At 44.1% G+C, this 16,123-nt stretch overlaps 2 protein-coding genes across 2 annotated transcripts; one reads left to right on the top strand and one right to left on the bottom strand.

Annotated features, from left to right (window-relative positions):
• Nucleotides 1-6,336: 6,336 nt before the first annotated feature.
• LOC147958309 (protein FAR1-RELATED SEQUENCE 5-like) lies at nt 6,337-8,498 on the bottom strand. The gene is made up of 3 exons (XM_087537945.1): nt 8,434-8,498; nt 7,397-8,171; nt 6,337-6,402 (listed from the first exon to the last, which is right to left on the bottom strand). Exons 1-3 carry the CDS (start codon nt 8,496-8,498, stop codon nt 6,337-6,339), a joined length of 906 nt encoding a protein of 301 aa, XP_087394071.1.
• Nucleotides 8,499-9,618: 1,120 nt separating this feature from the next.
• Nucleotides 9,619-11,704, top strand: LOC125518431 (uncharacterized). Its single transcript, XM_048683271.2, has 3 exons — nt 9,619-10,224; nt 10,355-10,682; nt 11,127-11,704. Exons 1-3 carry the CDS (start codon nt 9,721-9,723, stop codon nt 11,165-11,167), a joined length of 873 nt encoding a protein of 290 aa, XP_048539228.1. The 5' UTR covers nt 9,619-9,720; the 3' UTR covers nt 11,168-11,704.
• Nucleotides 11,705-16,123: the final 4,419 nt, after the last annotated feature.

Here is a 16,123-nt window from a genome sequence, read left to right as displayed (position 1 = left end):
TGTTGCAATGCACGGGCACTCTACTAGTATCACTAACTATTGTATGAGTGTGCTATTGTTTATTTTATAGATGGGCTATTAGGTTGACTATAAATTAGTGGCGAACCTACCAGAGAACGACAGGGGGGCAGAGGATAATAAATGATTGTTTGGGGGGGGGGGGCTAATGACTATTTTTTTCTTCAAGCTTAGTCCAAAATCATTCTCTGTTTACTCTAATCGGGGGGGGGGGGGGGGGGGGCACCCGCCACCCAACCGTGGCCACCTTGAGATCCCGCCGTCGCCGCCTCCATGAACAATGCGTCAATGCATCCCCTTCTCAGTAATCCTCCTACACAATGCGTCACAATTACTTATTACTCTAGTTAATCTGCCCTTCAGTTCGCCAACTTCCATGAACTGCGAATATTTCGTAGAGCAATGTTAATGGATACTTGCTACAAATATTTCATTATGCTCATAGTTAACATAAAATTAGTGTATGTAGCAGAAATACTTAGTGGTAGCAGAGATGTCAAAAAGGGACCAAATTTGTCTGATCCATATGCATAGTTTCAGACTTACTTTTTCGCAAATTATTGAACTTAGCCATGGCTGATGATTTCACTGAATAAACTGTATGTTTGTTTTCTTATTTTCACCTGGCAGTGTGGATCCATGAATACACTAGACTTAAGAAAAAGAGTTGTGGTACCACCTAAATAGATTCAAAAAATAGTATCAAAAGTTACCCTTCGGTGTCGCCCGTGGGTTGCACTACTGCATCGGCAGGCGCACCCTAACCAATCCAAATTAAATGGTTACAGTAAGGGGCGGAGCTAGAAAAATTGGTCATTGGGTTCGCTCAATCACTATTTATGATAACGTGGTACTAATTTATGAAGAATAAAGTCTAACTACAACAAAAGTATAACACCCCACCTGTAAACAATATAACAATATCACATATTATGTTGCATTAAAAACTGAGGGCCTCTTTGATTCGTAGGATTTTAAAAATGTGGGAATAGAAAAAGCATATGATTAGGGTGGCATGTCAACTTGAATAATATAGGATTAGCAAGGAGTGTTTGATGTTACATGGAAAACAAAAAAAATGTAAAAAGAGGTTGGAGTGGATGTTAAGTTTCTCATGAAATGTAGTACAAAAGATTCCATAGGAATTTTTCCTACGAGATCCAATCCTATGAATCAAAAGGCCAACATAGGAAAAATTCCTAAGGATTTCAATTTTCTAGAAATCCTATAAAATTCGTTTAAATCAAAGGATCCCTGAAGAGTGCAAGACAAACCGGTTCAATAAAATTATAAAAACACTTGTTTACATACCTAACTTTGTAGCTCCAAGGATTTTTTTTTATTTTTTGCGAGAAAACTTCTGACCTATTCATTTTTAATCATGACAGTATAATGAACACCAGAAATAATAAAAATTACATTCAGATCTGTAGACCACCTAACGATGACTACAAGCATTGAAGCTCTAACTTTAGCTTCTCATCTTCCTGTGAAATTAAAAAGAAGGATAAGTTAGTTTGACAAGTTTAAAATAAGTACCATCAAGCAAAAGAAGTTTGTAAAGTCACTCACATTTTAGAGTGACGTCTTTCTATCTTTCATTGCTTGTATCATTATCCGAATCTGATGACCGAGTTCTCTTCGAATAATACTGCTCCTTAGTGTAGATCAATCGAAGTCCATAGAGAAAAAAATAAAAAACTAGAGCAAAAAAAAACACTATGATACAAATCTATTGGGATAGATAGAACATAAATAAGAGAAAGGAGGAGATTAGATGTGACAATGTAATCTAATGCGGATCTAATTACCTTAAATTTTGGGCTACAGTTGTTGCCGCTGTCGATCTGTAGCGACCTGCTTGCTGCTCGCGTACGGTGGACGAGGCGCCGAGCAACACAAACAGATGAGAGAAGAGATGCGATTTGGAAAAAGAACAAATAGACACAAAAAAAAATGGAAAAGGAACAGATGACGAGGCGTGCGGCTGCTTGCGTGTATATACACACCAACTTTTTTTTTGTTTGAGAAACTCATATAAACACAACATTTCTTTTTAGTTAGATTTTTTTAGCAAATTTGTTTTTTAGTAAGATGCGAGAGCAACTAGTTAATGAGCGCTTCTTCGGGAGCCTGGCAACGATCAGTGCCGCTTGGCGCGCTCTCAGCCATTCACCACGTGTCGTGCTCTCGGCGTTTCCTCCGGATTATTTTTTATTTTTCTGCACGCGTTTTCGGCTTTTTAAACGGTTTTTTTTCGGATTTTTTCAAGGTTTTGGTTTTTCACCGGTCTTTCTTAGCTTTTCAATCAAAAAAATTGAATTTTTTTTATTTTGCGGGAAAAATGAGTTTTGTTTCTTTCACAAGAGTTACGGTTTTGCTTCTGCGAGAGGCACGGTTGAGATTTCGTGAGAGGCATGAGAGTCACGCGTTTTCTTTTTTTTTCTTTCCCGAAAGTCACATTTTTTCGCAAGAGGCGCGGTTGTGCTTTAGCGAGAGTCACGGCTGTGCCTTTCGGAAACAAAAAAAAAACACGTTTTCTGTTTTTTTCTTTCACGAGAGTCACGGTTTTGCTTCCGCGAGAGGCACAGGTGTGCTTTCGCGACAGTCACGGCCGTGCCACTCGGAAACGGAAAAAAAACTTTTTTTGTTTTTTTCTTTCACGAGAGTCACAGTTTTGCTTTTACGAGAAGTATGGTTGTGCTTTCGCAAGAGTCACGGTCGTGCCTCTCGGAAAGGGAAAAAACGCATTTTCTGTTTTTTTTCCTTTCGCGAGAGTCATGGTTTTGCTTTCGCAAGAGTCAGGTTGTGCTTTCACGACAGTCACAGCCGTGCCTCCTCGGGAATAGAAAAAAACGTGTTTTCCGCGAGAGTCACGGTTTTGCTTTCGCGAGAGGCACGGTTGAGATTTCGTGATAGGCACAAGCGTGCCTCTTTTGAAAAGGGAAAAAAACCCGTGCTCCTGGTTCGATTTTTTTTATGAATTTTTTTTTGTCAAAATTTATCAACATGGGATCTAGTTTTAAAAATCTCGACGCGAGAAATCCAACAATGAAAACGGTTTAAGATTTGGACGCACGGTTTGAGAGATAAAACGTTTTAAATAAATGAATCTATGAAAAAAAGGAAAACTCTCAGGTTACGACAAGTGACGCGTTGCATGTGCGTCACTTGTCGCAACAAGAAGAATTGAAGTGATCTTTGTAATAAATACTCTTTAATTAATGATTTCAATAAGATACATGCACGTGAGTACATGACTAGTCACCAAGGAAGGGCTGCTAATCATGGTTTAGGCCTGGCCGCCTGGGCATGGACTTCTCATGGGCTTTTGGGTCCTTTGCTTAGCTGTTCTCATGGCCCTCACGTTACTTAATGGGGTCAGGTTTGGGAGTAACTAGTTAATGAGTGCTTCTTCGGGAGCCTCGTAACGATCAGCGCTAATTGGCGTGCTCTCGGCCATTCGTCACGTGTCGCGTTCTGGACACTTTCTTCGAATTTTATTTTTTTTATTTTTTCACACGCATTTTCGGCTTTTTAAACGATTTTTTTCTGTTTTCTTTTTACGTTTTGGTTTTCCCACGGTCTTTCTTAGCTTTCCGATCAAAAATAAAATTTGCGCGAAAAACACGTTTTTTTCCTTTCGTAAAAGTCACGGTTTTTCTTCCGCGAGAGGCACGGCTGTGCTTTATCGAGAGTCACGGCCATGCCTTTCGGAAACGAAAAAACGCGTTTTTTCTTTTTTTTTTCTTTTGCGAAAGTCATGGTTTTTTTTTCGCGAGAGGCACGGTTGTGCTTTTGCGAGAGTCACGGCCGTGCCTCTCGAAAAAGGAAAAACAAAACGCGTTTTCTGTTTTTTTTTCTTTCGTGAGAGTCATGATTTTGCTTCCGCGAGAGGCATGGTTGTGCTTACACGAAAGTCATGACCGTGCCTCTCGGAAAGGGAAACAAATACGCGTTTTCTGTTTTTCTTTCTTTCACGAGAGTCACGGTTTTTGCTTTCGTGAGAGGCACAGTTATGCTTTCGCGAGAGTCACGGTCGTGCCTCTCGAAAACGGAAAAAAACGCGTTTTCTGTTTTTTTCCTTCCACAAGAGTCACGGTTTTGCTTCCACGAGAGGCACGGTTGTGATTTCGCGAGAGGCACGGGCGTGCCTCTTTCGAAAAGGGAAAAAAACCGTGCTCCCAGTTCGGTTTTTTCGCCCGGTTTTTTTGCCCGATTTTTTTTTAAAAAAAAGTTCGTCAAAACCTATCAACATGGGATCTAGTTTTAAAGATCTCGACGCGAGGAATCCCATGGTGAAAACGGTTCAAAATTTGGACGCACGGTTTAAGAGATAAAACGTTTTGAATAAACGGATCTATGAAAAAAGGGAAAACTCTCAGATTGTGACCAGTGGCGCGATGCATGTGCGCCACTTGTCGCGACCTAAGAAAGTGAAGTGTTCTTTACAACAAGTACTCCTTAATTAGTGATTTCAGTCAGGTTTCCTCAACAAAAACTGGGAACGAGATCCTCTGACTTAGAAGAAAGTACTGCCGAGGGACGTCCTACGCCCAGGGCCGTTGATCTACATCCGACGACACTCGCTACCAGCGCCACTTCCACTCGCATGGACACGAAAACAAGCAGCCCATACGGCCCAGTACGCCCAGAACTCCTCGCTCTCGCGTCACTGCATCTGTTCGGCCGGTCGCTCTGGCCTCGCTCCTTCAGGACGCGACGGGGAAGAGCAGCCTCTGCTCCTCCAAGGCGCGACGCTGGCCGGCAGGGAAGAGCAGCCGCTGCTCCTTCAGGGCGGGATGCCTCCTAGCTATGCCCTAGAGCCGCGGAGCAGGCTACATCGACGCGGCCGAGCTATTGAGGCCACACAGCCCACACTGTCTCCATCAGGCCGCGACGCACATAGTTGTGGAGGGGGCGGAGCAAGCCACTGCCCCGCGACGCGCCGGAGCAAGCATCGTTGCGCCGTCGGCTACTCAGGCTCTGGACTTCTGTTGGAAATTCCCCTGCTACTTGCCACTTCCCTGCTATTTAGATGGACAGAAAAGAGGAAGCAATGGCAGCAGAGACAAAGCCAAATGACAAATTGAGATTGTAATTGGTGTAAATCAAAAGTAATGTGTAATGAATAGTGTGACTGAATTTAAATTCAGTTTGCAATGTCATTTGAGAGTGGAGTTGAGTGAATAGTTTGACTGAATTTTTGTTTGGCTGTTGAGTTTGATTTGACTTAAAGTTTCATTTGAGAGTGAAGTTGAGCGATTCCAGGACTATAAAGACCAGCAAGTCACAATGCTTGATTTGGCTGTTGAAAGTACAATTATCATAGAAAGTGACACTTCAACAGAGGTCTTGCATATATAACTTGCAGGTGCATCGAACAAAATAGATGCCAAAACAGGGTAATATATCTCTGGGAGATATGGCTGGAGATTGAGCATTTTAATTTCTACTTGTACAGAAGTTCGACTTGTACATGTGCATAATTGGACTGAAGCGAATGGCAAAATGTTATCTAGAACTGAACTTGGACTGAACTCAATGTCAAGTGTTGCCCAGAACTGAACTTGCCCACCATTGCTTGTTTGCTCTCTCATTCATTTGGCCAAAAACAACAGTACTTCACCATGACCCGGTGAAAAGATCATCTGTAATTGGCCCCTGAAAATTAAATAAATAAGAATACCGTATGAGCAAGACTTTGCGATCTCTACTTGGATCATTTTAGATTTTTAAACTACAGGAGTAAGATTATACCATCAGCAACTGAGTGAAGCTAAGGTTGGTCTTGTAACCTTCAGGCACCTCCGCATTATCCTTATAAACTCTATCATTTGGAACTTGTGCATCACCACCACCTGCCACTTCCTCGACCTCCCGCATCTTTGTCGTGAAAGAAAATTGGAGGCTGTGAGAATTAATGGACATAATGATAACACTGAAAGCACTGTATTGTTTAGCAACATACCTCTTCACCCAACTATGATGTAGCTCTGCTTTCTCTCCTTTTCCTAGCCTTGTGCTTCTTATCGAGCCAATTTTGTTTTCGTTTTGAACTCTTTGTTTGGACCTCCTTTTTCTTTAGACGTGCATTAGTCAACAAGTCATTTGGTGGGCTAGCATCTGTCGGAATTGTACATGGATACTCCAATGTGCTTGCACATGCATTAATTTTTTCTTCAATTTGCTTACTAAGGATGTCAAGTGTGTTGTCTACTAACACGACACATTCCCGAAAGTAGGCTGCTCGATCTGCCAAATTATGAAATTTATGGGACATATATTTGTAGCTAAGCATGGCATCCATATTCGGATTTAAGACGATATCTCTTCCTTCCTTGTCTTGTACAGTTCCACTTCGTGCTTCCTTTGTCCAGCGCTTTAACACATAATGTGGCGGTAGTGACTTGATATTCATCAAATCGAGAACTTTAAGAGCATGGCCACACAATATCCCAATTCTATCAAATTGCCGGCAGCCGCACACAACTGTTTGCTTCAAAGGATCACCTATAACTTTATACTCCTCCTCAAAGATACAATCTCCTACTAGATATTCATTACAACCATCTAATGCCTTGGTGCAAGCTGACAAAGATATTTCATATTCACCTTGAAAAGCTTCAAAAATACCAGGTGTATATAACTTGCTAGCTTGCACCAACATAGGTGGTGGTCTCCTCATAAATATTCTAGGAAACTTTTTCCTTGATTCAAATTCTGAATTCAGTTCATTGTTCCTTTTCCCTTGCACCACCCTTTCAAAATGCTTAAAGAACCGGATGATATCAAAATCAGATTTGAAATGGATTTTCAAGTCATTATTCAAACTCTCACTCAATTGTGTACTTCTCATTCCTAATGTGAAGACATCCTTCATATAACATTCAGCCCTTTTTTCCTTTAACTTATATATACTATCCAACCAAGTTTACTTGCTCATCTTTTTCCTTCTGAGGTCAAATTTTTGTTCAAATTCTGCCATGTCTTCATACTCAAACATGCACGCGCTAAAATCTGATAGAATACTTGTTTCTTCATTCTCCTCTTTTTCCTTCTCTTCATCCATCTTTTGCTTCTTCCCTTTTTTCTTCCCTTTTTTCTTCTCTTTTTTTCTTCTCCCCATTTTCCTCATCATCATCCTCTTCATGTAGATGTTTGATAGCATTCTGCATAATGTGAAAGGTGCATAAACCATGTCGTGCTTCCGCAAACACGTCCCCAACTGCATTTCCCATTGCAGTATCTTGATCTGTATATAGAATGTTCTTGGCCCCTTCCCTTTATGGGTTGTTAGAAAAGCCTCAAACAACCACTTAAAGGATGCAAATGTTTCATCATACATGAGAGCAGCACCAAAAACTACAGTTTCCCTAAAGTGATTGAATCCGACAAAGACACCAAAGGGCCTACTCTCCTTGTTTGTTCCAAAAGTAGTGTCAAAACTAACAACATCACCAAAATGTGCATAATCCATGATCATTCTAGCATCAGCCCAGAATATGGTCGCTATTTGTTCTTCACAGTCCATTTGCAATGCATATTGGAATGATGGGTTTTCAGCAATTTTTTCTTGAAAATACTTAAGCATGCTACCCGCTTGGCCATATGCCATTTCTCGTTGGCGCTTGGTCCGCAAATGGTTCTTGTGATCACGGAGGGTATAACTAAGATTGAGTGGTCCACCAACTTGTTGACTAGCCAACTCATGTGCGGCTTTTGGCCCAATTCCTGCATCATCTGCTGTTGCAATTTCAAAAGCTTGCAACTCTGAAATTTTTCTTTGTGACACCATTAAGTGTAAGGTTTCTGCTAGGTGTAGTGTGTGGTTGTGTTCCAAAACCAGCTCTGACACTTTGAGATTTCCCTTCTTCCGGTCCATTTTAAGCTTCATGTTTACTTCACAATTGGTTCTAGTTTCAGCTTGAGGGCACTTTTTCAAATGATCCCTTTTGTCTTGTGCTCGCTGACCCTCATTTGCACAAACAAATTTACATGATCTAACCTTGCCATCGGCTGAACTTTTGTTAGTATACCTTTTCCTAACCTCAAAGCCTTTTTGCCCACTGTAGCTAAGCCAATATGACCAAGCCTTGTCTGAGCTTCTAAATTCCATGCCAACATAAGGTACCAAACTAGGCAATACAACTCTGCAAAGTAAAAACACCACGAGTAAGGGGATTGTAGAAGTATGACTGAACTATCGAGAAATTTGGTAAATTTGAATATGTTCAGACTTGTATATGTGCAGAAATTATGTAGTAGTATCACTTAAACTATTGAGAAATTATGTAAATCTGAATATATGCAGAATTGTATATGTGCATAAATTATGTAATAGAACTATCGCTGAACTATTGAGAAATTATGTAAATCTGACTATGTGCAGACTTGTATATGTGCAGAAATTACCTATTGGAATCGGAATCCAGGTGGGTTGTGTTGGCATGTTCGTCCATCTCGGTTGCTTCTTTCATGAGAGAAAAGATGTTTGATCAAGTTCAACAAACTGATTCTTCCATGAGAAAAATGGAAACTTGATGGAGTTCCAAAGCAACCTGATGGTGGACCTTCGATCAGTTGTAGTGTTTTCATTCATGTGAAAGATGGCATGAGAGGAGCAGAGTATTAGGACTTACGTGATATTGACGAGCAGAGCAGGGCGTCCACCTTCGAGCTCCGACGATCTCTTTTTCGTCGGCTGGCGCCGTCTGGGTATTCTTCGCGCCTTTTTCTGTCTCCTCGCGCCCTTTTTCCCCTAGCCTGCATCCCTCGGTTCGTAGTGGGCCGTAGTGGGCCGCTGGTTTTGGTGTTGATCTGAGCAAACCAGAGAGAGCTGGAATTTACTGCCGTCTGATGGTTGATGGACGGTGCCAAGCGAAGGACGTCCCTCTGACTTGGAATCGCCAATGTCAGAGGATCTCGTTCCAAAAACTGATGGGGTCAGGTAGGATTTTTTACTGGGTTCAGATCAGGCAAACATGTATCTACACGGACTTACGATGCAAAAGCCGTTGGGTTTACTTGAACCCAACGCTTCTATGTTGGCTCCGCCAAGTATAAATAATACTCGTTGGCATATAAGGGCATCTACAATGCGGCGCTTAAAAACGGGCGCTAGGATTTTGATCCCTGCCGATGGGCAGTTGCCAGGTTGAATCCTGGTCTCTCCTCTAGCGTCGTTGCAACAAATTGAGTCGGGCGCTTTCTGGTTTTTTGCCTTGCGGCGTGGAAAGCGGAGACTCTACTTACGTGTAGTTAGCTGATTTTTAGCGTCTCTACTTACGCGTAGTTAGCTGATTTTTAGCGTCTCAGTTAGCGTCCTGCGTCGAGGGGGAGGGTCGTTAGCTCCTTTTCATTTTCGGGGGTGCTTATTTTATTTGCCTTTTACCTATTTAAGTGTCTACTTAAGCGCTCAGCATTGTAAATGCCCTAATTAACCATGCTAAAACAGCTTTTAAAAAAACCATGCTAAAACTAGTGATTTCGCAGTTTACCCAAACAACTTTTTTTTTAGACTAAACCCAAACTGGCGCTTAAGGTGCCGAATAGGGTTTGAGGAGCCCAGGGCCGAGCAAATGGCCTGCAGGCCCACCTTGGGCCCAGAGGCTCGCATGGCGATGGCGCCCGGCCGATCGTAACCGCCTAACCAACAGCCTTCGCCATGGCCTCTCCACCGCGCAGTGCCCACCTCTACCGATGGACCATTTCCACGACGGGCAGCACGTCCGGCTGCGGAGCCGCGTGCACGACACGTACTACCTCCACGCCGACGACGACGGGGAGAGCGTCTCCATCAGCCGCCGTCGGTACTCGCTGAACGCGGCGTGGACGGTGCACATCTACCACGGCGACGGCTCGCACCTGCTCCTCCACGGTGCCGCTTACGGCCGCTACCTCGCGGCCGCGGCCAAGCCGGCGCCGTTCGGACACCACGGCTTCCGCGCCGAGCAGCGCGACTACGACGAGCCGGTTCTGGCGGCCATCATGTGGCAGGCCGTCGACGCGGGCTCCGGGGACGGCGTCCTGCTCCGCAACATCGGCGGCCGCTACCTCCGCGCCAGCGGCAAGTTACGCAGGTACCTCCGGTGGAACGCCCGCGTCGGCGTCGAGTACACCGACAACGTCAGCGCCATGATGCACTGGATCGTCGAGCCGATCCGCCCCAGAGCGCGCCCGCCTCTCATTCCGGGCCCGATTCGGGTGAGTTCGCCATGTCCCGCTCCTCATTCCTGATCGCATTTGTGTTTTCGATCAGAAAATTCAGATTATCACCCTGCTTCTTTGATCTCCTGAATATACATAACTAGGGTTCTTGGCGACTCAAGTGCAGACCCGCGTCCCCGGAGACCTCTCCGTCGTCATGCTGGGGCGCAAGCCGGGCGGATGGCGCCGGATTCGGTTCGTGCGAGCGAGCGACGAGGGGCTCTACAACGAGGACGGCTGGTCCGCGCTCCGTATCAGGGGGAGGTCCGTGTACCACCTGAGGAACGCGCTGGCCAGCCGCGTCGGCGACATCGACATCCACGGCCAGCGCCGCGACATGGTCATGTGCGTCCGAGCGGGCCTCTACGGGAGGCTGACCCCACTCGTCGTCAACCTGCCCCACGGCCGCTACGGCGAGACCCTCGATATCGTCGTGATGCTGTCCGGGACCCCTGGTGAGAGCCTCCCTCCATGTCAGAACTCAGAACTTCCCATTTATCCCATGGAGGCAAGAAGTGAGCAATGTACAGATTTTGGTGTAGATACTTTTTGCTGCACGGCCATGATTTTTTTTTGGTCTTGTTTAAGTGGGGTGCTGATCTGCTTGTGTTTGAAAAATAGTTTACCGAAGCTGTTACAGTAAAACAGTTCACTGAAATTGTACCGGAAAACAAGTTAACTGAAACTGTTGGGTGTTGGGAATTGTCTGCAACTGCAGGGAAGATACTAAGTTTCTAACCTGTGAACAAAATTCAGGTTGTATCCTACAAGAGATAGTCCATAAAGCTTAGTTCCTTGCACATTATAATTATATTGTTTCAGGTTTTGTCTTCTTGATCTTGTCATTATATTGATTATTTGTCTGCCGCCTAACCGCCTCGTTATTTCTGCTAATTCAGCCTATGATGCGCTGCGACACCCGGATGTCGCCGCGAAGTAGATAAAGATCAGAGTGGGAGTCCTGACAGTTCACCTCGAAGTTTCGCTGCCTCAGACACAATGCCGGCAGAACTGGACGCCTACTTTTGCATATTGATATTTGATAGATAGATATAGTAGGTTGAGAAAACTAATCAGCTCTTGTGTTTCTTTTGCTAGCTAAACTTGCTCCGCTCTCAGGACAGGGGGAACCTGTCTATTTTGGCATCGCGGTTCTATGATTCAGACCTGCTGAAAGCGTTGTGTCCAATGGGTGAATAATTTCGTAGCGATTCTGGTTGTAGTAGTCGTTGCACTGTCGCTCTTCTGACATTCATCTATGTGATGTGGTTGCTACTGCTTCCGGGATAAAGCATTCCATTATGGGTTCTGCAAATGAATCGACGGTCACCATTCATTTTGGATGATGTACTTCGCATACATGGAAAATGCAGTGGTTATTGCAGTGTGATGATGATCATGTATTTTTTTTCAAAAATGTTAACGCCCACATGTGTGGGTGTTTGCACATCACCCACACGCCTCCATCACCACTCATTTTGCCACGTATGAATAGATGATATCAGCAGAATTTTTTTTGGTTTTTGGCTTAAAATAGTTGTATCTCCTAAATAAAAAAGCGAACTAAAAATCCGTTTTCATCATTAAATTCGTCTCGACGAGATCTTCAAAACTAGACCCCATGTTGATATGTTTCGACGAATTTTTTTTTTTTGCCAGAAGTTGCCACGATGTTTACACTGCAGTTGCCATAGGGCTTAAACTAAAGTTGCCATGTGGCAATTTTAGTTTGTAGATCATGGCAATTTTAGTATTTTGATGATGGCAACTCCAGTACTTTGACCATGAAAATTATTTTTTATATGAACCATGGCAATTTTACGTGCATGTATCATGGCAATTTTAGTTTATGGTTCATGGCAAGTCTAGTTTCTTAATTCCCCGTTTTATAAATGTCAAAATTTATTTTTAAATGTAGAAGAAAATAGCTGAAACATATCATGGCAACTTCAGTGTAAACATCATGGCAATTCATATGCAATAGACATGGCAACTTTTAATCCAAAAAAAATTTCATCAAAACATATCAACATGGGATCTAGTTTCGAAGATCTCATCGCGAGGGATTTAATGGTGAAAACGAATTTTCAATCGGATTTTTCATTTAAGAGATAAAATATTTTTAAAACTGAAAATCCAAAAAGATTCCTACATGCATGCATGCGATGACGTGGCAATCTGTTTACATTAGAGACGTGTGGTGCGTCTCCCTTCCTGCCACACGTGTGGCAGTTAGCGCGACCCTTTTTTTACATCATGCATTTCATATAAGTGGAAAATAAATTTGGTTCTTCCAGTAGGCTAGTGGTCATGTATTTCTTTTAAACTATATGCATTTCGTACAAATAAAAAATGTAGCGGATTCTTGCTATGAGCTGGTGATCGTGTTTTCAGTTGTCCTGTTTTGGGTGTTGGCCACGGGGTTTGCAACGTACGAACAAAATTCAGGTTTTATCGAGTAATTGACAAAAAACTACCACATTTCACGTATCCGTTCCACAGAACTATCACATTTTGAAAACTGACCAAAAACTTCAGATTAGTGCTAATTTCGTGACAAAAAACTACCAAGTCGAGTTGAAGACCGATTTAGCCGTTTTAAACCCCTTTCTGACAGAGCTGGCCCACCTATCGGGACGGCTACCGCGCTAACGGCTAACGGCCCACACGTCAGCACCAAACCTTCTTCCTCCTCCTCTTCTCCTTCTTGTTGGCATTTCCTCGAACACCTTACCAGCAGCAGTGCAGGACACCAGCGAGGACAAGTAGAGCTCTAGCCCCAGGCTCGGGTGGTGGCGTGCACCACCACCGACTAGCACCATGCGCATGCGCAAGTGCATGGAGACCACCGGCGGTGACGAGCTCGTGCGCCACTGTCACTGATGTTGGCATGGTCGTCCTCGCCGGTGTGTGGAATACCATATGCAACCCATCACCGGTGTCGCAGCAGCAAGCTCCCCACCGAGAGAGAATGAAGGCCGCCGCCATCGCCTGAGGAGAGGGTTGGCACGGCCGCGTCGTCGGAGGTTCTGTCCCGGCGGCGCGAGCCACTCCACCCGTCTCCTCACGCACGGGCGTGTCATCGTCGCCGGTTCCGCGCCGGATGGAGGCAACGGATCTGGTTGGGAGGACCCGGAGGAGCGTGCTCGATCTGCCATGGCCGTCGCTGGATCTCCCTCTCCTCCTTCCCTTGTCATGTCCATGAGAGCGCAGCCCGGCGGCAAGGTCCGTCCGAGGAACAGAAGAGGGTCGGCCGTGGGTGGCGGCGCGGGTGAGGGAATCGGGGAAGGAAGAATCGCCGGTGCCACGGGCTGCCGCTGCTCACCGGCGTCGACGCGTCGGCACGGTGGTGCTGCCCGATGCACATAAGGTGCTTGTTGAAATGTCAAACAAAGAAGGAGGGAAGAAGGTTGATGATGACGTGTGGGTCTCATTTGTCATAACGGTCAACTTCACGGTCAAAATAAACCGAGTTGACTTTGCTCCCGGTCCCACATGTCATAAACAGGTTTAAAATCATAAAAACGGTCATCAACTCAACTTGGTAGTTTTTTGTCACAAAATTAGTATTACTCTGGAGTTTTCGGTCAGTTTTCAAAATGTGGTAGTTCTGTGGGACGGATACGTGAAGTGTGATAGTTTTTTGTCAATTACTCGGTTTTATCCAACAACAGTACATCTACATGAAAACTAGTTTCTGCACATTACATTGCTTTTAGGTTTTGTACAGAAGGTACCTTCTTTTTCTTTTGTTGTCTTGTTTTAGCAATATGAGATTGTTGATCTGCCGGAACGGTTGCAGCACCTGTGACATGGTGCTTAACTTCTTCAGTGTTGCCATCTGTGTCCCGCTTAGACGATGCATCTCGTATCAGTATCTGATCTTGTTCTTTTGGTTATGTGCAATAGCAGCTTCGTCTGCTTTCCAGGATTTGCGTGTGTTAATTAGATTTTTTTTGAAAAGGGGATTCCCCGGCCTCTGCATCAAAACGATGCATATGGTCATTTTATTAAACAAATAAATAGGTTCCAACAATGTCTAAAAGTCTCCAAAGAAAGATAAAAAGGAGCTCAGACAGAGCCAAAAAAAAGGACGCCACAACCGGCTGACAAAAAGAGAGATAGGTAAACTAATTGCCTATCCTATTAAATGACCGCCATCCAAACCGCTTGAATATATCCCGTGCTACCATCTCCCAGCGGATAGATCCAGTAACCATACGCTCCCTGGCCTCCGTCGGAGTGAGTAGTGACCACGAACGGATCAACACCGTGGCTCGGAGAATAACCTGCAAAAAATGAATGCGTGTTGTCCTGTTAAAAATCAAATTATTTCTGCAAATCCAGATAGCCCACAGCAAGGCGCAAACTCCTACGCGAATATGTCTCGCTAAAGCGGGCTCTATCCCGTTAAGCCACGTTCCAAATAACGTGTTGACAGAACTCGATGGAGTAATATTAAAAGCAATATGGACCGTCCGCCATAAAACTTGGGCTAGTGGGCACTCAAGAAAAAGGTGTTTGATCGTCTCATCCCGATCACAGAAATTACACCTAGTAGGACCTGTCCAATTACACTTTGTCAAGTTGTCCTTGGTTAAAATAACTTGTTTATGGACAAACCACATAAACACTTTGATTTTCAAAGAAACTTTGATAGCCCAAACATGTTTGGAACTAGAAATGAAGCTTGAATTGATGACATCAATATACATTGATTTAACTGTAAATACTCGAGACCTAGTAAGCTTCCAGCATAATTCATCGGGTTGTTGAGAAAACTGAACCGCCATCAGTCTACTTACTAGGCGGAGCCATTCTTCCCAACGGTTGCCCACTAGCGCTCTTCTGAACTGAATATTAAGGGGGATAGATTGAAATACCGTTGCAACGAACACCTCGCGTCGTTGAACAATACGATACAAAGACGGGTATTGAATGGCTAAGGGTGTCTCTCCGAGCCAAGTATCCTCCCAAAATTGCGTACTAGCACCATTACCAATAATAAACTTTGTCCTATTAAATATGGATTGTTTGACTTTCATAAGCCCTTTCCAAAAAGGTGAGTCAGTCAGCCTTACTGTCACCTGAGACAAAGTTTTGGTTTGAAGATACTTGCTATGAAGGATTTGCGCCCAAGTGGCATCAGTCTCACTTGATAACTTCCACAGCCACTTACTGAGAAGGCATATGTTCTTAACTTCAAGATTCTCAATACCAAGACCCCCTTGGTCTTTCGGTCTACAGATGATATTCCACTTAGCTAGACGGTATTTTCTTTTTAGTTCATCACCCTGCCAAAAGAAACGTGATCGATAAAAGTCCAGTCTTTTCCTAACTCCAACTGAGACTTCAAAGAACGACAAAAGAAACATAGGCATACTCGTGAGAACCGAATTTATCAGTATTAATCGGCCTCCGCATGACATGAGCTTGCCCTTCCAGCAACTCAGTTTCTTTTCGAATCGGTCCTCGATGCACTTTCATTCTCTGTTTGTTAGCTTACGATGGTGGATTGGTATACCTAAGTCAGTGAAAGGTAAAGCCCCCAAATCGCACCCAAACAATTGCCTATATGCCTCTTGTTCGTCATTGGCTCTACCAAAGCAGAACAACTCGCTTTTGTGAAAGTTAATCTTTAACCCGGACAATTGTTCAAATAGGCATAACACCAGCTTCATATTTCTCGCTTTGGCCAAGTCATGCTCCATAAAGATGATTGTATCATCGGCGTACTGAAGGATGGACACACCTCCATCAACGAGATGAGGTACCAGGCCACCTACTTGACCAGCCTCCTTAGCTCTTCCTATCATAATGGCCAACATATCGACTACAATGTTGAACATGATAGGTGACATCGGATCCCCTTGTCCCAGGCCTTTATGTGTCTGGA

The sequence above is a fragment of the Triticum urartu genome, chromosome 7A (genome assembly GCF_056163025.1).
Source record: "Triticum urartu cultivar PI428250 chromosome 7A, HENAU_Tu73, whole genome shotgun sequence".
NCBI lineage: Eukaryota > Viridiplantae > Streptophyta > Magnoliopsida > Poales > Poaceae > Triticum > Triticum urartu.
Note: the sequence above shows the minus strand (reverse complement) of the source record. Positions and strands in the feature narration are given on the sequence as shown.

Coding starts and splice junctions, on each gene's coding strand:
- LOC147958309 (XM_087537945.1), bottom strand. CDS start 8,498: ATGAAAGAAGCAACCGAGATGGACGAACATGCCAACACAACCCACCTG. Junction 8,172..8,433: donor CTGGATTCCGATTCCAATAG/GTAATTTCTGCA, acceptor TTTACTTTGCAG/AGTTGTATTGCCTAGTTTGG. Junction 6,403..7,396: donor TTGTCGGATTCAATCACTTT/AGGGAAACTGTA, acceptor ATTATGTGTTAA/AGCGCTGGACAAAGGAAGCA.
- LOC125518431 (XM_048683271.2), top strand. CDS start 9,721: ATGGACCATTTCCACGACGGGCAGCACGTCCGGCTGCGGAGCCGCGTG. Junction 10,225..10,354: donor TCATTCCGGGCCCGATTCGG/GTGAGTTCGCCA, acceptor ACTCAAGTGCAG/ACCCGCGTCCCCGGAGACCT. Junction 10,683..11,126: donor GATGCTGTCCGGGACCCCTG/GTGAGAGCCTCC, acceptor CTGCTAATTCAG/CCTATGATGCGCTGCGACAC.